The following is a 23699-nucleotide window of genomic DNA, read 5'->3' as shown; positions in this document are numbered from 1 at the left end:
TTCATAATGTCCACACACTGAAATCTGAATTAAACGGATATTCTCAAAATGCTTGGTAATGGTAATTTTTTAAACTATGTTATAAACCGTTTATAGATTGCAGTCAATGTATTCATTACAATACCATAATCAGAAAATAATGTCAGATTTAAGCATTCAAATAGAAAATAAGGTCGAGCTGGATGATGAGTGTCAACAAGTAAAAGAAAGGGAAGCATGGCGGGAGTTGTGTGTATATATATATATATATATATATATATATATATATATATATATATATATATATATATATATATATATATATATATCATATGATTTTGATTAAATAAATATTCATAATGGCATATTTCAATATGAGAACATCAGTAGAACAAAAAATGTCATCTTCATAATTGTCCCAACTTGGTTGTAGAGTTGTAGTTTTTTTAATATAATACAATATAAAGTTTGATTTGATTTGATAAACTTCTTTATTTTTGCAAACCTATCACTGACCATGGCTTCTCATTAATATATTAATAAATAATGTATTCGTGACTTATCATTTCGATGGATGGATAAATACATTGAGTGAAGGTCAGCGAGAGTCCCCAACAGCTCAAGCTCACTTCCTCATTGGCTAAGAGATTCCGACTGACGTCATATGGAGAAACTTCATTGGATATGAAAACCCGGAAGTGTTGGGAGGAACCAATCCATGTGGGATAAAACGGTAGAGCAGAATTCATTGGACCGTCCCTCCTCCCTGGAGTTACTGTTGGTGTCCGTGTTCACATCCTAAGAGTCAGGATTCATTCAACCTCTTAACTTTAATTTTTTAGATAAATAGACGTGTTTTTTACCCCATATTGACCATGGCTGTTTACAAACTAGTGCTGATCCGTCACGGAGAGAGTAACTGGAACCAGGAGAATCGGTTCTGCGGATGGTTCGACGCGGACTTGAGTGAAACTGGGGAGAAGGAGGCCAAGAGAGGAGGACAGGCCCTGAAAGGTGAGGAGAAACCTGGTGCTGTTCTGTCTGTACTTCATGTTCTGTCCAAACATCACCAGCAAGTGTTGCGTAATAGTCTGTACGTGCATCAGGTCGCATCCGCCTCCCCTGAGCCTCTGACAGGATGGTTCAGTGTGCAGAGGCGATGCACCACACAGACGTTTCACTGGGTCTGTTCTAGTGTATGTCCAAGATATCTTTCTACAGAATTTATCAGACTCACAGAGGCTTTTTGTTAGGTACACAAGACAAAGTGCAGCCATCCAGACTGCAGGGGATAATAGCAGGTCATTTATCTGCTGAAATATTGCTCATTGCATATACATGACAGTATCATTTGTGTGATAAACTCATTCAAAATATTAATGTGTGCAGAACAATAGCACACTGACACCATCCCCAACCCAATTCCTCAATTGTCATTTGCACATTTGTTGTTTTATTTCTGCTAATTTATGCATGTCCTTCATTTGTACTGTTGTCCTATATTAATATTTATTTTTCTTCTTACTCTCTGCTCATATTGTGTTGCTGAAAATGTTAATTTACCCTCTGGGGATCAATGAAAGTGTATTCTATTCAAATCTATTCTATAATTGGTTAAAATGATCTTCTTCTTCTACTTCTTTGGTTCTTCTTCTTTGGTTCTTCTTCTTTGGTTCTTCTTCTTCTTCTTCTTCTTCTTCTTCTGTTATTGGCATGTTACAACCAACTTGGATAGGTGCATATCGCCAGCTACTGTACATGTTTTATTTAATTATTTTCCCATTCCATTCACACAGGATTTATACTCAATATGCTTATATATCCTGAAGTGTGAGGACCATTTGAATGGAGTGGTATTTATCAACCAACAATTGCCAAACTTAGCATATCTGATTAAAAGAATTCATGTCACAGAAATTACCTTATAGGGTGAAAAATAGCTGCTGAGTGAGGCATGTGGAAATTGTCCAAAGATGTAGTTGCATATTGGAAAAATGAGTGGTTACCCCACTATTTTTAGTGTACACACAAGTGTTCATTAGATAAGTAGTGAAGCATTAGAAAGTAGATAATCTCATCTCATCAGTTCAAAAACTCATGTCTGTCATGTGACCCTCGCAGACAATGGCTTTGAGTTTGACATCTGCTACACCTCCGTGCTGAAGCGAGCCATCAGGACCCTATGGTTGGCATTGGACGCCATCGATCAGATGTGGGTGCCCGTGCATCGGACCTGGCGACTGAATGAGCGTCACTACGGTGGCCTGACTGGGCTGAACAAGGCCGAGACAGCAGCAAAGCACGGAGAGGCTCAGGTGAAGATCTGGAGGCGTTCATTTGACACCCCTCCTCCTCCAATGGGCCCAGAGCACGACTACTACGCCGTCATCAGCAAGGTGAGATATGGTATCTACAATACAAACAAGAAGCTGAAAAGCTTGGCTGATTTGGAAGGGAAGTATTGTTTTTGCGACTTCATTGAGTAACTGCAAACCAGAGGTGTGACTTGAGAAATAGTGAACTTCAGATCATGCTGACCACAATCAGCGTGTACAATCAGCGTGAAGTTTCAAATGTCAAGCACGTATATGTGCAGATGTCACAATAGCTAATGCAAGTCTTAATACCATTGCACAATAGGTGGTCAGGGTTAGTTAATATATGACAGATGCTCATGGTTCAGGTTCAAAGTTTAGTTAAAGTACAAATATATCAGTCTTTGGAAGAAAAAGGTATTCAGAGGTTAAGGGGAAATATTTAATGTGTATTTTCTGCCTTTTTGATCATAATTACTTAATGTTTGCCTCCATTGTTTTTAGATTATGTGTCCCCAGATACTAATTATTCCCATAAATCAGCATTTAATTCTTCCTTTTTTTTCTTTTTAAATATCAGTTCTGTATTCTATGTAATGCAGTGTTTTTCAACCTTGGGGTTGTGATTCCATGCAGGGTCTCGTAAAATGCCTAATAATTGGTATTTTAAAAAAAAAAACCAAAAAAAAAAACCATTGATTAAAATTATATTTGAAATGTTTTTAAATTATTATTATAATTAGTAACTATTATTATCCCCTGCCAGTAAAGTGTGGAAGGGGGATGTAGGTTAGAACTCAGTCCGTCTGTCCGTCCGACTTAAATGGGACAGCTTTTCTTAGAAACTGTTTAAGGTAGGATAACAAATTTGGTGTGTGGCTTCAGGGTATCAATACCTTGATGGAGTTCGAAAATAAGAAGTGCGCAATTAATTTTTCCGGAGTTATTTCCCTTGTTACGTTTTTTGGACTGTTTGAGGTATCTTTAAAGGGAACAGCTTTTCTCAAACAGTTTAAGATGAGATAACCAAATTTGGTGTGTGCCTTCAGGGTATCAATACCTTTATGGAGTTCGAAAATGAGAAGTGCGCAAATATTTTGTCCGGAGTTATTGCCCTTGTGCGGTTTTTTGACTCCGTTCAAGGTATCTTCAAAGGGGACAGCTATTCTTAGAAACCGTTTAAGATAGTTAGTAATTTTATATTCTGATGTGATAATATTTTCTTATGTATATGTCTAAGTTCTTAGATTCAGGACATTTAGGTAAAGGTTGTGAGTTTTAATGACAATCATCTGGCGGGGGATGTTGATGACTATGTCTTCTTGTTTGATTCTGACTGTATTAATTTTCAATCAACACAAAACCCTCTTGTGAACGTGCAAGAAAAAACTGACAGCATTTCCGTACTATTTCTGTCTTTTCTATTACATTTAAAACAATATAAATAATGCATTGGCTACAGGATCGGCGCTATGGAAACCTGACAGAGGACCAACTTCCTTCGTGCGAGAGCTTGAAGGACACCATCGCTCGGGCACTGCCGTTCTGGAATGAGGAGATCGCCCCTCAGATTAAACAGGGGAAAAGAGTGCTCATTGCTGCCCATGGAAACAGCCTGAGGGGGATTGTCAAGCACTTGGAGGGTGGGTAGTACTGGAGAATGTAAATCAATGTACTAGCTTATTTTTAGTTTGATTTAGCCTGAAAAGTAGCAGTACATGGACAAAAGTGGACCTTAGAACAATTAATAAAATTGGAAGAAATTAGCCAATTTGAAAAACATTATTCTCATAATGTAAATTTTATTTTTAAAGGTATGCATGATAATATTCAAATTGGAATTTGTACGTAGTGAAATCGATGTATGTCCTTTTGTCTGCCATCTTTTAGGAATGTCCGATGAAGCTATTATGGAGCTGAACCTGCCAACAGGAATCCCAATCCTTTATGAACTGGACAAGAACCTGAAGCCGGTGAAGCCCATGCAATTCCTTGGTGATGAGGAGACTGTTCGCAAAGCCATGGAAGCTGTTGCGGCTCAAGGAAAAGCCAAGAAGTAATGGCAAAACAAAAGCTCTGTCTGTGCCCAATGCCAAAGGTCACCATAGCATTGGGCACTTAACAATGGGCCTCTGATTAAAGTGTTTTTCCTAATTCCTAACTTATCCTGGGTTGTGCTGCCTCATCCTACACTGCAGAATGTTGTCAGGGACAACTTCACTCTGCTTAGTCAGTGCAGGGAAGTTTGTCACGGTGCCGTAGCCCTCTAGAGATTGTAAAATATGTTGCATGAGATGTGAAAATTAAAGTTGAGGCACTAATATGAGCAGCACTGGCAATAAATCCATGTATTTATCAACAATATTCAATTTTACCAATTGTTAAAATAAAAGCAAACCTTTGGTCCCCAGATGCCTAACCTCCTCTTTGAGTAAGTTAGAAATAATAAAAGGTAATAAGATATATATCCAGATGGAGTACAGTAAGTTTCGGTGCCACACCTGTCTTTCTGTCTATGTCTGCTTACTTTACACAGATTCTGTGCACATTGTAAAATGTACCCACACAATTAATTTCTATATGAAATGAGAGAAATATTGACCAGTGACACAGCTCTGCAGGAAAAACATGTTCGTGTATGTTGCCACTTTCAATGTTGTCTCGTGTCTTCTTTATTTTTGTAAAGCTGTGCAACCAAAATGGTGTTAACGTCAAGAATATTTACTAGATTGGGATACAATTGTTTTAATTATCACAACCAAGCAACAGTCAGGTGGATTTAAGATCTAAATTAAATTATTATCTGGTCATTGTTTGCCTCTCATAGTGTTGGTGTGCCTCATGCTCCGATCCTAACAGTTGGGCTGTGTAGTTTAACATATTACTTGTGGTTCTTTAAAAAATAAAAAAAAAGTACTGTTGTGTCTAATATTACTGGCATTTGTGCTTCTGTCAGTGTTGGTAAAATGTACCTTGAATGCGAGCTGATTTAATAAATGTGGATGGATCAACCATTGTCTCCTGTTTTAATTTTTTTGCAGCAGGTAAATAGAAAAACAATTGATTAACAAAACACACATATTATTTCCAATTACTGTTGGACTCTGTCCAAATAGACCCTCCTATCTCCTTTATTTTATTTTATTTCTTTATTTTTATTATGCAAACAAACAGTATACAAGGACAGAAAATACATAAAAAAGAGTGCCAGGGGGTTGACATACAATCAAACATTTTAGAAAGTGTACATCTTTTTTATCCACTTTTCCATAACCCCGTGGATGACGTCACAGGGTTAAGGAAAGGTAGGAGAGGATTTAGGAAAAGGTGATCACGTTTGTTCTGACTAGGTGACTGCACTGTAATAATCCGACGGCCGCGTCTCCTTTCCTCAGTTTAAAGAAAACTCGAACGCTCTTTTAACATGGCCACCACTTTAAACATTTCCGGGGGTTAAAGAACAGTGGATTGGGCGTGGTTGCCAACCACCGTAAATCTACACAGAAGAAGTAGAAGAAAAAGAAGAGTGGATAGGAAAGTAGATAAGAGAGGATATTCGGACGCAGCCATCGATTTATTTCAGTGGATTTCAGACAGCTCCGTTTGTTCTACTCCACTTCCTGTATTTTGGTCCCCTCCTCCGCACTGAGAACTACTAATCCCGTGGTGCACTACTCAGCGATGCCGTGTGTTTTGGGGTACAGGCGGGAGAAGGTACGACCCATTGAGGTTGTCCACTGGATTTAGCCGGAAACCAAATTTACATTTTCTTAAATGATCATGATGAGGAAAGCTACGGAGAATCACAGGAACAGTGGGTAAGGATTCACAGACCGTAACCTACTACTACTACGATTAGCTTGTTGGCTAGCTAGCTAGCTCACCGTCCCTTCCTGTTAGAAATACATGCTTTGTCTGTTGTGTAATTCTTCAATATATAAAATATATATTATTTTAAATCTGTGTATATTTGACGTCATTAACTTTTATAGCTATTAGGTATGTGAAAGCATTAGTGTGTGTTGTTTTTAAATACGTGGTTTCACTGTTCTGGTGACTTTAAAAAATATATTTAATTATGTGGGCTAACTATTTATTATTTTCCAACACACGTCCCGATTCAATATAAACACCCCGCATCACAACAGGTGCACTGTCTTCATTTAGAACGGGAACTTTTCTGTGCCAAACACCGAACTTTACTAAGTAGAGGTTCCGTGTGTGCAGTTGACTGGCAAGTTTATCATTTGTGAGAAACGTCAAATGGATGTTTATTAGCAAGCTTACACGTTAGCATGTCCTGACCATCACTGCACAGGTGCTTAGTCTCAGAAATGTAACCACAGTTGAGCGCCTCATTTCTGTTTATTTTTAAATCCGTTGCTATTGACAACCTTGACGTTAACATTTTATTTACTTTTTTTTTTTTTAATCAATACTTGCATCTTTTTCAGAGCGTTTGCAGAGTACTTCTCTCCGAGGTTAAAAGGTAGGTCAACGTTTAATTTAACTTTTTTTTTTTTTTTTTTTTTTTTTGGTGGTACTTAAATGTAAAGTTTTAGCTAACTTGCTGCAGAAAATGGTTCCTTTTTTCCATTTTATGATGAAATGGAGTATGTGGAAGTGACATGATGGGGTATGTTTTGCTGCAGAAGTTATATCATATATATAAACTGTGGTTTCCTCCCTGTACCCTGAATTGCAACAAGTTAAACTCCCTTTCACAGTTGTAGATAAAGTCTAAGTGCATGTCACCTTTTCAAGGACACTGACGTCATGTTTTACTGGGAAATACAACCCCCCCCTGTCTGTCCATGCATAAACATGTCACTTTATTTTTTGCTTCACTTTTGCAGAGACTTCTGTTTCTGTAAAACATGTTTATCCACACAAATGCATGTTACCGTGCACTCGTTTTCATTTCAACAGACATACAATTTCTCGACAACGGTTCTAACTGTTTTCCTATTAAATTAACAAACTGTTTAGATGTGTGAGAACCACTCGTTGTTCTACAAGCGCATTTTATTAGTCAGCAGTATTAAGCCACAAGATATTATGATTTGATTATTTTAATGATTTATTTGGTTCCGCCAAAAACAAATAGGTCCACACAACAGGAAGGGAGACAAGGCTGTTGCCAGGCAACATATAAGGGTTATATTAGTAAGTAGGGTTATCACGATAATAGAATTTCAAGCTCGATACTAATACTCAGAAAAAAACTCCATACCATTTTTTTATGCCATGGAGCAAAAAAAAAAAGACAAAACTTTTAGAAGCATAATTTCCTTTAATAAAGTTGAGAATACAAACTATGAACAGTATACAAAGTATTTTTTTAAATTAAGTGAAATGTAGTGCAACATTTAACACTTGTAAAGAATAAACTATTACACTTTTTTGAGAGAGTATAACAAAATTTAGCAGCATCTCTAAACAATTAAAACTTAAAAAAAAAAAACAATACAATTGCAAGTGAGAATCGTATCCGATATTAACTTTTTGGTATTGCTACTTTATTCATTATCAAGTTTTTTGACAACACTATTAGTACGCCTGCACAGTGGAGTGATACAGTCTGTTAAAAGTCCCAGGGCTGTTGTTAGTCTGTATCAGCACTTTTTGAATGTCTCTTGCCCAATTAAATTATTTGGTCAGAACTAACTGTTGTATAAAAATGCATAATGGTAACAGGGGCCCTTTATAGATAAATAATAACGATAGATTTTAAGAATTATGGCCAAAGTGGTTGTTATTTTTATCCCTTTATTAAAGTAACACTTCCTATCATGTGTTAAACTACTGAGGAACCAAGAGCACTTATAGAGAGCAAGCCTCCACCAAGCGTCTTATTTGCCTGATGTTTGCAGTTATTTGGATCAGATCATTCACACTTTAAAGGCTTATGGGCTAATTGATGAACCAATCTGACATAATTTGTATATTGATCCCAATCCACTCCAAAATGTAGTGGAATCTAACATGGCATAAGATATGTCTTTGGTTAAAAAAAAAAAAAGTTGTCAAAGTCAGTGTGCTTTTGTATAATCCTGCAAACCGAAAATCAAACAAATTAACCAACACTGGTGAATAGGGGTGTGAAAAAAATATATTTCACAATATATCGCAATTTTTTGGGTGCCGATTTTAAATAGATTTTTTTATTTATTTATTTTTTATTTATTTATTTATTTTTTAACTATTTATTTTTTGATATTTAATCAATATTTTTGTGTATTTGTGTAATATTTCAGTGGTGGTTGCAATGCTTTCAATGTGTTGCAATGGTGATTTGATGCACTTGATTTTATGATGACAGCGTGTAATGCCTGCAATATTTATGTATGCACAGGCATTTTATTTTTATATAATCCTTCAGATCAGTGTTTAAACTGACACAATAGGATTAATTTTTTTTTATTTTTATTTTTGTGTATTATCAGTAACTCAGGGTGATTTATCCTTAATGTTTTCACTTACAGTTGTTACAAAGCCGTCATTATGTTGTCATGGTTACTTTGAGACTACAGTAGTTTCAGTGAAAAGAAAGTTGTTGCACTTTATTTTATGATGTCAGTGTGTAACACTGCATTTTCTTTTTTTCGGTGAAAATGTGCAAAAACACTAATAATAAATAATAAATAGGATGTTTTGAAGCAAATGGTTTTGACTCAACTTGTCCTCTGAATGATCAATATCTTCTGATGAACATATACAGCAACTTGATTTTTCATCTCTACGTTTAATTTTGATATTAACTGGGTAAAATATTGTGATATATAGCCATATTGTATCATGGCCCATGTATCGTAGATTAGTCCTGGTTTTATTCAGGCCCTCAACGTGAAAGCTTTTAAGTTTTTCCTCTGTAGTACAGCACTCCAGTTCAGCTAATAGCATCCAAATTTGCATCTTCAAATTTGCATTGCTAATCTGCTCATGCACGTTCTTTGTATTTAAACGTTCCATGTTCCCTTTGTGTTTTTAGTGAAGGACCTAACAAAGAAGCAGTGGCACCCACCTCAGTACGCAGCTTTCTATAAGGAAACTCCAATGAAGCCGTCTCAGGTCCCAAACCGACTTTCTCACACACACTCGAAGAGAACATCAGCCTATCAAAGACCTGAGCTTTGGTACCAGGACAGACCAAATGCATATCAGACATCTTCTTCTTACCGAGGACCTGTCACATCTGATATGAATTCGTCAATGACTATACCTCAACATAACCCAAAGCACACAGTTGGTACTTCATGGCACTCGTCTCAACCTTCAGAGTTTACATCAAAAGAACCACATCATATTTTGGGTTCGATAAATGGTTACCAGCCAAGGCCACAGGATAGAGTCGCTCCGTCACAAACTGCACCACAACCTCCTTACATACTTCGCCCAGTTACAGCTGAAGGCTCTGGTAACCGGACACAACTTTCATTTCCTCGTTTAGGTCATCACCCAGCCAACAGCCTCCCCCACACCAGGGAGAATTTTAATAATTATTCATCGTCCTTCTCTCAAGTAATAGTTAACAGAACTGAACCCAACCATCCTTTCTCTGAAATGACCCGCGAACCACCATCAAGTCAGGTATTATTGTTATTATTATTATTATTATGGGTTTTTTTTTCTCTCTCTTTCTCTCTCTCTCTCTCTCTCATTTGATATTTTACTTAGAAAAATGTAAAAGGGATTTTAATTGTCAGCCATTATGTCACCAATTTGTGTATTATATGAATTATTTATTTTGTGAAAAGTTTTATTCTCCATATTTACATAGAACTCCATTGCAACAAATCTAACTTGAGACTAAATTAAAAACAAATCTAAAAACACAACAGCAATATATCACTGAATTAGGCCCCACTTCCAGTAAACAGATGCATAAGGATTTTATTGTTTCAAAAGAAATGGGAGTCATTACTTTGAATGCATTTGAAGTCAAATGAGTGAAAAAAATATACATTTTGCAACAATATGTATAGCACAGTCGTCCTTTTAGATAAAAATGTCCCTTTTATAGTAGCTAAAATAAGCAACAATATTTGTCGGAGTTTTAAAAACAGTTGCACTTACCTTGTGCCCTGAGTTAGCTGAGCTCGACCGTTACTGCACAATACACTGTACATTAGAGGGGTTAGAAGATAGGAGAATTTGCACATTTTTAATGTCAGGAAATGTCATAGGGTTGCTCAATTAATCGAAATTCGATTACGATTTGGATTATTACACCCAACGATTACAAAAAATATTATTAAAAAAATAAAATAATTATTTTATTTTTACATGTTTTATTTGCTAAATAAAACAAACCCACTATTTCGGATATCTACAAATAATAAAGCTTGGCACACACATGTTATTAATACTAACTTTGAGTTGTTTAATCCACGCACATGCAAGCTCCTCCCCTCCGCCCGCCCCTCTAAAAGCCAAAGCTAGCCTGCAGGCCAACACGAGGATAGTTGTTGCTAGTGGTCTATAAACATGGCAAGAGAAACGCAGTAAAAATGCTTGGTAAACAAGTGGCAAGTCAAATTCTCTTCTATTTATATGGGAACACTTTGGGTTTGATGATGAAGATCTAGAGCAAAGACACATCACGTGCAATAAGTGTTTTGTTTTGTGCAAAAGTGAACATACTCGATTTTAGTGTTTGAAGAATTTTATTTATGTTTAAAGAGTATATTTTTGTACAAAAAATAAACAACTTTGACAAATAAGCATTTGAATAATCATGATTTCAATTATGTCTAAAATAAATGTGATTATTATTTTTTCTATCATGAGCAGCCCTAAGGAAACATTCCTAGCCGGGTTCTCTTTGCTTGGGTGTGACATGTTTTAGCTACAAAATAAGTTCATGTTTGATTTACTGTAGTTTGAACATGTTAGTCAGGTATCTGCTATGGCTATGTTTCCGTGGAGGGCAAACACTTTGAAGGAAATGTGTCATTTATTCTCATTTTCAACAATGCATATCTGTAATTTATAATGTGCTGAATATGCACTGATGAAGTTGGAACAGCAAAATAATACATGAATGATTTAAAACTTCACATTACAAAGTTCTAATGCAGATACCTGCAACATGGTATATATTTGATTGTATCATTGCCTCTGCAATGTATTTGTTTGTTTATGTTCATTTTCATATTCTGTTGTAATCATGACACAGCAGTTGCCTAATATGAACTTCTTCTTTTTATTTGTAGAGCCAACAACAGCAACCGATGACTCGACCTCAAAATCCGGGTAATACATGTTTTTTTTTTTCCATCTAAAGCTTCTTGGTGTTTTATTTTTTTTATATTTGTGTGTATTTCTTTAACAGTTTATTAGATTAATCTGTAAGTCATGCAAACACTCGGCCATTGGAGTCAAAAAGTGAATTTGCTTTACGTTTTAGGGGAAAGTCTGCCATTAAGTAAAAGTTTTACAGCTGCCTGTAAAAGTTTTACAGCTAATTACGTTCTTAATTTTCCACTTGTTTTTTTAATTTTTGTTTTATAACTTTACGGACTTCATCTACAATTTAAGCCTGGGCTTATACGTTTAATGATCATAACACCTCTTTTATTGATGTTTGTCAGCCTTTGCATAAAAAGATCAGTGTTTGCAACACGTTTGATGGCTGATAGAATTTTAGTATTAAAAGTATTGAAAAGAAGAAAATCACTCGACACAATGGAGGAATAGAAAAATCTATTCGGGTTTTCAATTGTTAGCCATTATGGCACCAATCTCATTAGGAACATTTGTAAATTATATGAATTCATGTTTGTGAAATGTTTTATTTACTTTGAAAAAAAATCTGTATTGTCAATATTTACATACAGCCCCATTGCAACAAATCTAACTTGAGAATACATTAAAAATCAAGCTAAAAACACAACAGCAATCACTGAATTAGGCCTCACTTCAAGTAAACTTATACAGTTATACATTTTATAATTATAGTATTAACAATATGTATAGCACAGTCCGCCTTTCAGATAAAAATGTCCCTTTTATAGTAACTAAAATGAGCAATAATTTTTGTCGGAATTTTAAAAATAGTTGCACTTTGTGCCCTGAGTTAGCTGAGCTAAACTGCATCACTGCACAATACACTGTACATCAGGGGGCTTTAGAAGATAGGCGAATTTGCACATTTTTTATGTCTGAAAAAGTTCTATTCATAACATACAGTATATCATACATATCTTTTGCACAGATATGTGATTTAATTTCTTCTAAAATTCAATTGTCCATTTATAGTGACTAAAACATGTTAAGTGAATATACTGCACATATAACATATAATGTCGTTCTTGAGTTGGTGAACACAAATATAAAAGAAAACAAACATCCTGGCTTTGTTGTACTGTCATATTGTAATGCTTTTTGTATTCATTATGGCAGAGCCTAATGTTTTTATTTTAAGAAAAAAATATTCTTATATATTTACCATATCTCATATTTTCTTCTTTTTTTTTTTTTTAGTGGGAGACTTGAACTACAGATCATTTCAGAAGCCGTCTGAGTCGTGTCGCACAAGTAATCTGAACCCAAGTCCTCAGTTGGGGAACTATGCCAAAACGCAGACCACTATGCCCACCACTCAAATCCCACCACGCACTTTACCAGTCTCTCAGCCATCATCGAAGAAACCTGTTGCCATAAAGCCTTCACATGTACCCCAAACAAAGGATTACCCGCCACAAACAGACACTCTGGAACCTTCACCTTCTTTAAAGTGCTCAGGCTTCTCAAAATCCAAAGAGCAGATTAACATCTCTTCACCATTCCAACACTGCACAAAGGTATCGCCCATAACTACAGCATCGAAGACATCACTAAAGTCAGCTAAAGAAGATGGGACCAAAGGAAGCAAGTCAGGTGTTCTGAGAACTAAATCAAATACTTTGTTGTCCCCCAAAGTTCTTCAGAAGCCCCCCAACGCGGTTACACAACCAGTTAAAAGGGTACGATCAGAGTCAGCCAGTTCCATTGTAGAACAAGCATCCAAACGAAAACCACCCTCTTCAGGACACCAGGCATCACAGCACCACAAACCTGTCCGACCACAAAGATCATCGCTATTGCCGGACGATTTGAAGGAGCTTTTTACTCCTGATCCCATGACTTACGTGGTCAACCCTCCTCATAAGACTTTAAAGCCCAAGATAACGGATGAGAAGCCAAAATCTGCCATGTCAGAAAGAGATGGTCCATCCCACACCACATCCAGCTCGAGAAGGGCAGTGTGTGTATCTCCAATGAACAAAACAGCAGCTTACCTGTCTCAAGCGTCATGTCCCTTGCTCACCTCAATGCCAACTGTAATTTTAAACAGAATAAATGTGGAAGATTACATAAGGCCCAAAAAAAAGATGAAAAGTACATCGAGTAAGTCTACAAATGGGCATTCCAAGAAAGAAAGTAGTAAGCTTATGAACTCTCCACTTTTAGGCAAGGATGCTGTGGCATCTGAACAAATGTCTGTCTCTCCCCTGGTGAAGCAGACTGCAGATAAGAGTAGAAAGCATGTAAAAGTATCAGATCCCATAGAGTTGGATCTCAATCTGGATTTGAGATTGGCACTAGATTTTGATGATTCACGGAGCTCTCACTGCAGTGAAGAGGAGCAGCTCATTTCCTTGCAAGACATGCTAACACGTGCCACCAAACTTCCTGAAACCCCAAAAAAGGTCACCTTTTCAGAGCCAAGTACACCTGGAAATGACGGTCCTAAGTCAAAAAATGTTTTGCAGCTGTTGCCGTCTATTGTCGAGACAGGCAGCTACAAAAACAATCTTGACCAAATGTTGAAGGAAATAAACGTAAATAAAAGGTAAAACATTTTTTTTTATTTTTATTTTTTTATAGCTTTGATATTTATTTGTATCTGATGACGACTATTCTTTTCTTCTTAAGGTCAAAAGAGATTGAGACTCTGCTTCGAACAGCATGCAGTGAGGGTGTGTTAAGAATAGCAGAATATGAGCAGACTGAAGAGAGCCAAGAGATAAACACATGCACTGAGTTTCAGACGTGAGCACGCCATCACATGATCGCGTTCATAGAACACCGTGCACCGCACAGTCGCAAACTTTCCTAACATGTCTGTTTGGTTGTATGTTTTACAGCAAGTTTCTGCAGCGCTTCTCATTGGTGTCCGGTGCATTCCGAGAGCCGACCCCGGGGGAGGCCGTGTTTAGCATTGAGAAGTTTGGCCACATCTTTAACCAGGATTCACTTCAGCTCAGGCATTGCACAGTTCACCCGCAGGGGAGAGCGCAGAAAACGCTGCTTTGGTGAGAATTCCTCTTTTTCTTTCTCTTCAACGTTTATTTATGTAAGTACATTATATTGCCTGTGTATAACATAATGAAAAGGATTGTACTGTTGGGCATATAAACTGGGCTTTACACCGATCTGATTGCCTATATCGGATCGATATTTAGCTTGTTATGCTAGAGGTGCTTGATTATTCACGATTATTTTAGTCATGATTGAAATCACGATTATTCAAATGATTATTTGTTAACCAAAAAGTCATTTATTTTTCGTACAAAACAATGTTAAATGTATTTTTTAAACATAAATAAAATCCTTCAAACACTAAAATCAACTGAGTTCACTTTTGCACAAAACAAAAAATTATTAAAAAACAAATTATTTGACTCCAAATAAATGAAAATGCAGAATATTAATTAAAATATTACTCAAGTATGTTCCGTTTTGTAAACTAAAGGGTGGAGGAGCTAATGATACTGTTTTTTCTCGATTATGTTGTTTTTGTAACTGTTGAGTAATAATCAGAATTGAATTTCAATTAATTGCACAGCATTATTTTATGCAATTATTGTGATCTGCTGTAATCTCCTAATTAACCGATCCTATCAATGACACCATTGTTGTGATGAAACTTTCTGTAGATGCTCTCATTGCATTGTTTTATCAGCCTCATTTACTCCGAAGACGTTCCACACCCCACCAACGTTTGCTTTGTCAGTGGTGGTCCTGTGTACTCCATTCGCATTTGCCTCAAATCATTTTTCATTTCAGTACCCTTTCCATAATTTCATATGATTATTATTAGGTAATACGCCCCACCTCCGCTATACACCTCTGAAGAGAGAAATCGCCTACTTCTCCACTCCCACACAGTCACAAGGATGTATATATAGATACCAAAACATGGTACCGTTTCATTTTACGTGAATCGGTACTAGGTAGTAAAAAAAAAAACAAAGTACCAAATTCGGTACCCATCCCTTGTTTTTTACTCACTGATTGGCCAAAAAATCCTTATCGTGTAAAGCTTAATATTAACAGAGCTCAATGTATTTTGGATTATATCTTGTGGTGACATTCAAAGTCAGCAGCTAAGCTACTGTCCGTCTCCTCTACTGGAACAGTTGAGTACCCTGCAGTGCTGTGTCACTTCAACTTAACTCATGGTCCTTAATGAGAGCCACTCTGTGGGTATTTGTTCTCCAGCTGGCTCCGAGCATCTTCAGAGTGTGTCTGATGAAGAGTATAAGTGCCAGTTGTCAGTCGTAATGTGTTGAGCTTTAAATGCACCACAGTGATAAATAATGCCTGATCGTCTGCACAGTCACTATAAAGAACAGTATTAATGGCTTTACTGTCACTGGTGGTGTTTTTGGTCTGTATTCATGAGCCTCATTCAGAAATACAGACAAAATGATTGTAGAGTATAGACAAAAAGGCTGTGGCAATTCTTATATTGAGTCAGATCAGGACTTATAATTAACACAGGGTCCCCACGGTCATGAAATTCCTGGAAAAGTCAATGAATAATTTACCTGTTTTGGAAATATAAGTTATTTTATTTTAATGTTTAAAATACATACATACAAGATGTTAAGCCTTATTTCGAAGGGAAAGTGCTGCTTAACGGCATTTAAAATGGTAAAAATGTGCTAAAATATTTTAGGAAAGTTTAAAAAAAAAAAAATCATTGTTAAAAAAAAAGTTTGGGAATCCTGTAAACAGCATCTGAGCTCATCAACAGACAGACCAAAATATGCATTTGTTCCTGAGCTAAAATCTCAATGAATGTGTGTTCAAAACACTTGGTTAACCTTGTGTTACTCCCCAGTCAAGGAGTTCCAGGATGCAACATAAAAACGTAAAATAAATAAAACGCGGTCTTCAGAAACCACTGACAACAGGTTCCAATAAAAATACAAATGTATTTCTTAACAAAAAGAGGCCTGCCCAGCAGGTACAAAACTGCAATAAACAAGGATATACTAAGGAACAGAAAACGCAGTAAATAAGACTATGTATAAGAAGAGAACTAAAGTGTACTATATATACAGGTGACAAGCTTAATAAAAATAATAATCAATACTTCACAAATGGGATTCATAAATGCACAATTGGATTCGGAGAAAGAGCTTTCTATACAGACAAAATAATGCTGTTGCTGCCAAGGTTGGTGAACCTCGGACTGACAGCAGCACCGCCTTTTGAATGCAATGACGTCAGCATCAGCCAGTCCGGGCTGCCCACCACTCCTCCTGCTAGCAGCCCACCCCTGACAAGCGTCACCAAAGCTGCTCCATGATGAGGACCTCCCACTCTAGCACAAAAACATAAACCAAGCAGAAAACAGGAGCACAAACTGAGCACTCCTAATACGGCGAGGGCCGGAACACCGTGACTAGTTACTCAAACTAAAAATGTATATTGTTTATTTCAACACATGTCAAATGACTAATTATCTTGTGTGTTCCATCAGGTCGAGTCCAGCCCAGCTGAGATTACACGTGACCCTCGGCTTGTTCCAGGAAGCATACGACTGTCACTCGCCGTGTCCCCCGCAAGTGATGCTGTTACTTTTTAAAGTACGCTAAACACACACAGAGAAATGGTAAAAATGCAGTTTTGTCCATGTGTAAATCTAATCATTTTGTTTGTTAATCATGTTTTTTGATCAGATGTTGTCAGTGCATAGTGAGAGGTTAGTATCTGATGGTCTACTGCAGGCTATGTGTGACATCACCTGCACAGCTGCTGGTCAGATAGGTTAGTATGTTTATTTTCTGCTTGCACAGTGTTGGTACGGATTTATTTTTTTCCCCTGAGGTGAAAAGTATTAACATCATGTATTATTTCTGTATATTTCTCTAGTAAATCATGGGAACCAGCAGTTTAATGTATGGGTGCCTAGTTTGGCTGATGTAACGCTGATTCTGATGAACATGGGAGCTGCTTTTGTCACACTCTACCCCTTTGAGGATCTTCAACCACTGTTCACAGAAGGAGACCTGCTGTATGTTTACCATTGATAAAATTCTGTCATTTTTTTTCCTCCCAGCATTCTTTTGTGAAAGGAATACATTTGTGTGTTTTTTCAGGGAAGACTTGTGCATTAACAGTGAGAGTTTCTCCGAAGGACACCAAAATGAGATCCTTGAACACAACTTCAGCAACATCTTTAAGGTGACTCACTTGTCATTTAAGCGTGTGGTTCTCAACCTTTTCAGCTCGTGACCCCCAAAATTAAGGTGCCAGAGACCAGGGAACAACCACCTGTACCTGAAAGTTGTTGAACACAGACATAAACATTGAAGAACAGCCATGTGGAGACAGGTTAATAAAAGGGAGATCTTTTTGGGGCCCATCCAAAAAGTCAGCGTAATTATGGTCCATTGTTCTATGGTTCTGTGATAACCACAGTCATTTATTTATTCGAATAATATCCACTGTTATCCAGATAGTTTATTAGTATTTGTGCCATATTACATAGTCATCTTAAATATGTAAATCTTTGTTTTAATCAGAAATAAAATGGATTAAAAGTGACCAAAAATGGTGGAAAAGGTGGTGAAATGGGATTTTAAAATCCACAGAAATAGGTTCAAAGTTGCAAATTAGAGTGGCCAAAAACAGACAGAAAAAGTGGTTTAAAAAAGGGTTAAAAGTGTCATTATTGGCTTAAAGGGGGCAAAAATGGGGGAGCACAGTTGGGATAATGTAATTTAAAACGTTGGAAAATTTTGTTCAAACTGGCAAATAATGGACATGACAAATCGTGAATGTGATTAAATTGGCAAAAAAGAAGCATGAGCGATAGTGAAAGGAAGTTAAAAGTGACATTAAGGGGTCAACATGTGACATTAGGTGTGAAAAGTAATGAAAAGGTTTTTTTAAGTGCCAAAAATGTCTTGAAAGTGGAAATGTACAGATATGACATTGAAGTTTGAAGAAGTGGAAGTAATGCAGCAAAAATGCATTAAATGGAGCCAAAATATGGCAAGATAAAGTGATGAAAATAGGTTGAAATATGGCAAGTTTGGTGTAGTTGCAGAAATATAGTAAAAAATGGGCTCAAATTGTTCAAAATAGATTCTTAGCTTCTTGAAGGTATCTGGAGATTCTCTCTCAGTGTTTCGCGACCCCTGACCCCAAGGTTGAGAACCACTGTTTTAAGCAATGCCGGCAGTGCAAGTTTGTTAAATAAATTAACGTGTGACCTTTTGTTGGTTCTTGTTTTCAGTACCTGTCCTACTCCATGAGTCTGTGCCCACTCGCCTATAGCGACAATGAGCTGCTGCTGCTTCTGACCATGCTGGGTCACATCAGCCTCGACACGCGCTTCATCCAACCAAGTGTTCACCTCGAGGCTCTTCTATATCGAGTTCTCAACAACTTTAAGGAGTGGGATGCCGTGGTCAGTTCAGAAATCATGCGATACGCAATTCACCTCTATTAGTTTGTGGCTTTGCTGCTGTAATTAATTAATCTCTACTATTCAAGTGATTATGATGAATTACAATTAATCAGAATTACTGAGCCTTTGATAAATAAATCCATAAACCTTAACCTTCCTCTTGTGTTAGCTTTCTGTTAGCGTCTCATATGACAACCGGCCAATGTCTTGAATCAGCTGTAAAATACACTGAAAAATATTATCTATCATCCAATTTGTTTTTAATCTCTTGGTTACCTTGTTAGGCTTCCTAATCAATGAAAATATTGATTTTAATATTTTTGGTGTGGGCGTCTGAGCCTTTTTTGTGTCAGTATAACCCCAGATTTATATATTTTTTTAAATAGTAAAATGATCCTGATGAGAAATGACAGGTAGTGGGAAAAGTTATGGAACATATTTTAATAATTAATTGTTAAAAAGCTTTTTTAAATAAATGTATTTATTTCTTACCTAAGTATTTGATTGAATTTTAATGTAAATTATTTGAACTCAATTACACTTCAACTATGATTATAACAGCAACAGACTTTTTCAAATTACAATTATTATTATTACATCGTAATTGTAATTAATTACCAATTATGCGATTACAAATATAAATGTCCCCAACCCTGCTTTTTGTAAAGTAATTTTTATACCTTTTTGTGTCTCTAGTTGCCCAGGATCTGTTCAGCTTTGACTAGTTTCACAGATGATCATCGCAACATGTGCCTCATGGTTCAAGCCCTTCCTGTTTACAAGCGTGGAAAGTGAGTGAAAGACATTGTCATTGATTTTTCTCTGCAGGATGTTTTTTCATCTCATTTCTCATGCCTCATGACTCATTTACTGTATTGTTGTTTACCTAAGATGTATTTGGTATTTATTTTCACAGGCAGCTGCGTCAACATCTGAGCCTGTGCATGATCTCCAAGCTGTTGGATGGAACATGCACCTACAAACCCACACAAAGCAACTTTCAAGTAATTAGTTTTTCTCGTCAGCCCAATTCTATTATGCTATAACTTTCAAGTCAATGCTGTAATGAATGCATGTGATCTGTCGTCCGCTACTTAGCTGTCAGAGGTGAGACGGTATCTGAAGCGCATGCAACCCTCTAGCCTTCTTCGTGACCTGATGAACACCGTAGGCAGCGATCGGAACGAGGACGAAGACACGCTTGACCAACAAGTAAGGTTTCATTTTCAGAATAGTGCAACTGAAAATCAGAGGTGTAAAGAGTACTGATATATACTACTGCAGTAAAAGTACTGTTACTAGAGTGGAATTGCAAAAATGAAAAAACACATTTATTTTTGGCAATGAAATCCTGCCATGGTTCCCTTGCATACAATAAACATCTCATGTATAAACTTAAAAAACAAGAAACCAAGTCTTGCACAATTGGAACTTAATTTATTTTCCACAAAGGCATCTGTGTAAAATTTTGTCAAAATGTGCAATTTAAAAAAAATAAATAAATAAAAATAAAACAATTCTTAGGCTCTAAGTATACATACATTTATGAACTCTAAAACTGAGAAAAGAACCAGCATTCAATGGTGTTTTTTTTTTTTTGCGCCGTTCATTACGTTTAATCTGATTGGTCGGCTATGATGTGATGCATTTGATTGTTGTCTAGTCATTTCATTTTTTGTAGTTTCACAATGGCTGTTGTTCATTTTATAAAGAAAAATAATAATTTACTCAATAACGTTTAGGTGGAGAAAGGTAACAAATTACTTTATTTCTTTTAAAACATACTTAAGTACACTTACTGATTTAGAACGATACTCAAAAAAGTACACGTACCCATAAAAGCAACTCGATCACAGTAATCTGAGTACTTGTTACTTTCACCTCTGCTGAAAATATTTTGGCGTGTGTTGTGTTAGGGAGGGAACACATTTCTCATTAAACCTCATTTGTTACTTTCTATATGTGTTTCTATGTGTGTTCATTTCTATTGTGTGTGTTTCAGGCGTACTATCTGTGCTACAGTCTGCTGACACTGTTGAATGAAGCCACTAGTCTCCAGTTCTACACAGCTAATCAAAAGGTGTTTATTTTCTATCATTGCTTTTGGTTCTACTGTCAAACGGTTCAAATTTAGTCACAAGTCCACCTTTAATCTGTGAGCACTAATCCTGTTTTATTTGTATCGCTTTAGAAGCAGGTTTTGATTCTGTTGTCACTGTTGGAGGTTCACATCAAGTGTGACATCAGAGAGAGCATGAAGTACCTTTACCGGAGCAAAGTGAGTGCAAGTTTAAAGTCGAGCTTTAGCGTTTGCTGTAATTGGGCTTTTTGTTCGATATCACTGACGATGCACAAAAATATATATTTGAGTTCACGTGTCAAACTCAAGGCCCGGGGGCCAATTCCGGCCCTTCAGAGTGTCCGATTCGGCCCGCTGGAGAAAGTGAAAATGGCATGAATCATTGTGTAAATGACCAAATAACTCGGATGTAAATTGTTGAAAGAACTCTATATTTTTTCAAAATCCTGCAATTTTTCTCAAATTATTTCACAAAATATCCCCAAATTAAATAAAAATTGGTCAAAAAATAAATAAATCCAATGACATTTAAGTATCTGTCACTTATTGATTAGATATTGTTGACGCCTTCCGTACTTTCGTATTAATAGCTGGAAATGCAAACTTTAACACAATGTTGAAATAGTTTGTTTTCCCGCTTAAAACCTGCGGCCCACTTGTGATAGAATTGGTCCACATTTGGCCCTTGAACTAAAGTATGTTTGACACCCCTGCTTTAAATGAAGGAAATGTTTATGTTGGACAACAAACTGATTCCAGTAATTACTTCATCTTCTCCTTTGACGTTTTAGGTTAAAGATCTGGTTTCCAGAATCTACACCAAGTGGCAGAAGCTTGTTCAGAGGACACACCCCCTACATGTACTTAATCACTTCCTCTCACATCACAGAAACTTTTCACACAGTTGTACTTTAATTCTTTTGTCTTTTCTGTTTTGAATCATATAGAATAAGCTCTATGACTATTGGCAGCCACAAGAAACCTTAAGAAACAACAAGCAGGTGAAGGAAGAGGAGGACGAAGCTACTGTGATAAAAGCCACTGAGGAGACGGAGGAGAAGGCAACACAGGAAGCAGTTAAAGGAGGTGGAGACATGGAGCTGGATTCAAACCTGGAAGAAAGTGATGGTCCAGTAAAAATGGACGACTGAAGCAAAAATCTGCCTTTCTCATTCCTGTTCAGGTTATATAGTTGGTACTTAAAGTGATTTTTTAAATGTAATGACCACAAAAGGTTTGCTCAGGATGTTGTAAATGTTTTGTGTTGGACAATAAACGTTTTGCTAAAGATTCTTGATGTGAAGTTTGCAGTTTTACTGTTTTAAGGTTTACCATTAGCATAAACGTGTGTTTAGTGGCTTCTTTTGATGGGAGTGTTTTAATTTTACATCATTAACATAATCCAGTTGTGGTTAAACTACAACCAGTTGTTTTTCCAGTAAGAAATAACTTCATTTCAGTTTAAATTTTTTTTTACAAAAGTGTTCATGTTCATTCAAGTGCAAATGTCTTTTTTAATGTAACTTAATTTAATGTTCACACATGCATAAATTTGTTTTATACTTTTGCATTTGTTAATGTTTTATACCAATGTTTTACATTACTGTGCAATGACTTCACTTTTGTGTTGTTGCTAAAAGAAGACGAATAAACTTTTACATGTTAAAATGTGCAGTTTCCATTTATTTTTGTATTTATCTTCATTTATTTGAATCTTTATTGACAGAAGATCTAGCTACTGTTGGGGAAACAGTCTCCAAATATATAGTTGAGTGATATCAAAGTGATTTACTTTGCCATATTTTTACACGTCCACTTGGTAATAACTTCCAAAAATGTTTGTGTAATATCAGTTTTTCATTTATTTTATACTCATTTATTCATGTTCACTGTCTCCTGGCAATGTAAGCTTTGAGCAAAGGATTACACATAAAGCTAGGGGTGATATAGAGACTTTAATAAAAGTTATAAACAGTTTGGGACTGGGAGGAAGCCCACGCTGCTATGGGGAACATCAAAACTGAAGGAAACAATCAAGATCTTTTTGTTGTGAGGAAGAGATGCAAAACTACTACAGTATTGTACAATTATGCTTGATTTTTGGAGAAAAAAAAAATGAAGTTTTTTTTTTTTCTTTGCATTGAATATAATGGGAATTTTTTTTTTTTTTTGTTTGTTTTTTTTAAGTTTTCACCCACTCTAGAAACATCATTGGTTCAATGTGAGTCTTAAGCACATGTCAAACTTAAGGTCCATGGGCCAAATCCATCTCTTTAGAGCATCAAATTCGGCCCGCTCGAGAAAATAAAAATGAGTGGAAAAAACATGAAACGTTTTGTAAATGACCAACTAATTCAGCTATATATATATATATATATATATATATATATATATATATCCCCTCCATTAACTTGGTGTTAACATTGTATTTTCTGCGCTCAGTTTTTCAGTTCTTATATCACGTCATCCTTTTTTTTTTTTCAAAATCTGGCAAATTTTCCTCAAATTATTCCACGAAATTTCCCTAAATTCCCAAAATCAGGGACATGTAAGTCAAGATCCTTTTATATTTTGATTTATATATCATTTATAAGAAAAAGTGCAAACCAGGGCACATTAATGATGTTTTTGT

General features: G+C 36.3%; 2 protein-coding genes across 2 annotated transcripts; both read left to right on the top strand.

The window, feature by feature from the left end:
• Positions 1-686: 686 nt before the first annotated feature.
• Positions 687-5306, top strand: LOC114476637 (phosphoglycerate mutase 1-like). Its single transcript, XM_028468437.1, has 4 exons — positions 687-993; positions 2101-2375; positions 3757-3937; positions 4185-5306. Exons 1-4 carry the CDS (start codon positions 855-857, stop codon positions 4352-4354), a joined length of 765 nt encoding a protein of 254 aa, XP_028324238.1. The 5' UTR covers positions 687-854; the 3' UTR covers positions 4355-5306.
• A 369-nt stretch (positions 5307-5675) lies between these two features.
• Positions 5676-22583, top strand: slf2 (SMC5-SMC6 complex localization factor 2). Its single transcript, XM_028469595.1, has 19 exons — positions 5676-6112; positions 6749-6783; positions 9286-9884; positions 11510-11549; positions 12780-14130; positions 14214-14330; positions 14426-14593; positions 17053-17158; positions 17252-17339; positions 17445-17586; positions 17672-17756; positions 18814-18987; positions 19684-19778; positions 19904-19991; positions 20086-20199; positions 20990-21067; positions 21179-21265; positions 21859-21927; positions 22015-22583. Exons 1-19 carry the CDS (start codon positions 6069-6071, stop codon positions 22216-22218), a joined length of 3684 nt encoding a protein of 1227 aa, XP_028325396.1. The 5' UTR covers positions 5676-6068; the 3' UTR covers positions 22219-22583.
• The last annotated feature ends 1116 nt before the right edge of the window (positions 22584-23699 follow it).

Source organism: Gouania willdenowi, chromosome 15 (assembly GCF_900634775.1).
Source record: "Gouania willdenowi chromosome 15, fGouWil2.1, whole genome shotgun sequence".
Taxonomy (NCBI): domain Eukaryota; kingdom Metazoa; phylum Chordata; class Actinopteri; order Blenniiformes; family Gobiesocidae; genus Gouania; species Gouania willdenowi.
The sequence above is the reverse complement of the archived record's forward strand: the minus strand, read 5'-3'. Positions and strand labels throughout refer to the sequence as shown.

What these genes read in the sequence shown, in the direction of transcription:
- LOC114476637 (XM_028468437.1), top strand. Translation starts at nt 855, where the DNA reads ATGGCTGTTTACAAACTAGTGCTGATCCGTCACGGAGAGAGTAACTGG. An exon ending in AGGAGGACAGGCCCTGAAAG is followed by an intron (nt 994 to 2,100) that starts GTGAGGAGAAAC and finishes TGACCCTCGCAG; the next exon opens with ACAATGGCTTTGAGTTTGAC. An exon ending in ACTACGCCGTCATCAGCAAG is followed by an intron (nt 2,376 to 3,756) that starts GTGAGATATGGT and finishes CATTGGCTACAG; the next exon opens with GATCGGCGCTATGGAAACCT.
- slf2 (XM_028469595.1), top strand. Translation starts at nt 6,069, where the DNA reads ATGATCATGATGAGGAAAGCTACGGAGAATCACAGGAACAGTGG. An exon ending in CCACACAAAGCAACTTTCAA is followed by an intron (nt 19,992 to 20,085) that starts GTAATTAGTTTT and finishes TCCGCTACTTAG; the next exon opens with CTGTCAGAGGTGAGACGGTA. An exon ending in AAGACACGCTTGACCAACAA is followed by an intron (nt 20,200 to 20,989) that starts GTAAGGTTTCAT and finishes TGTGTGTTTCAG; the next exon opens with GCGTACTATCTGTGCTACAG.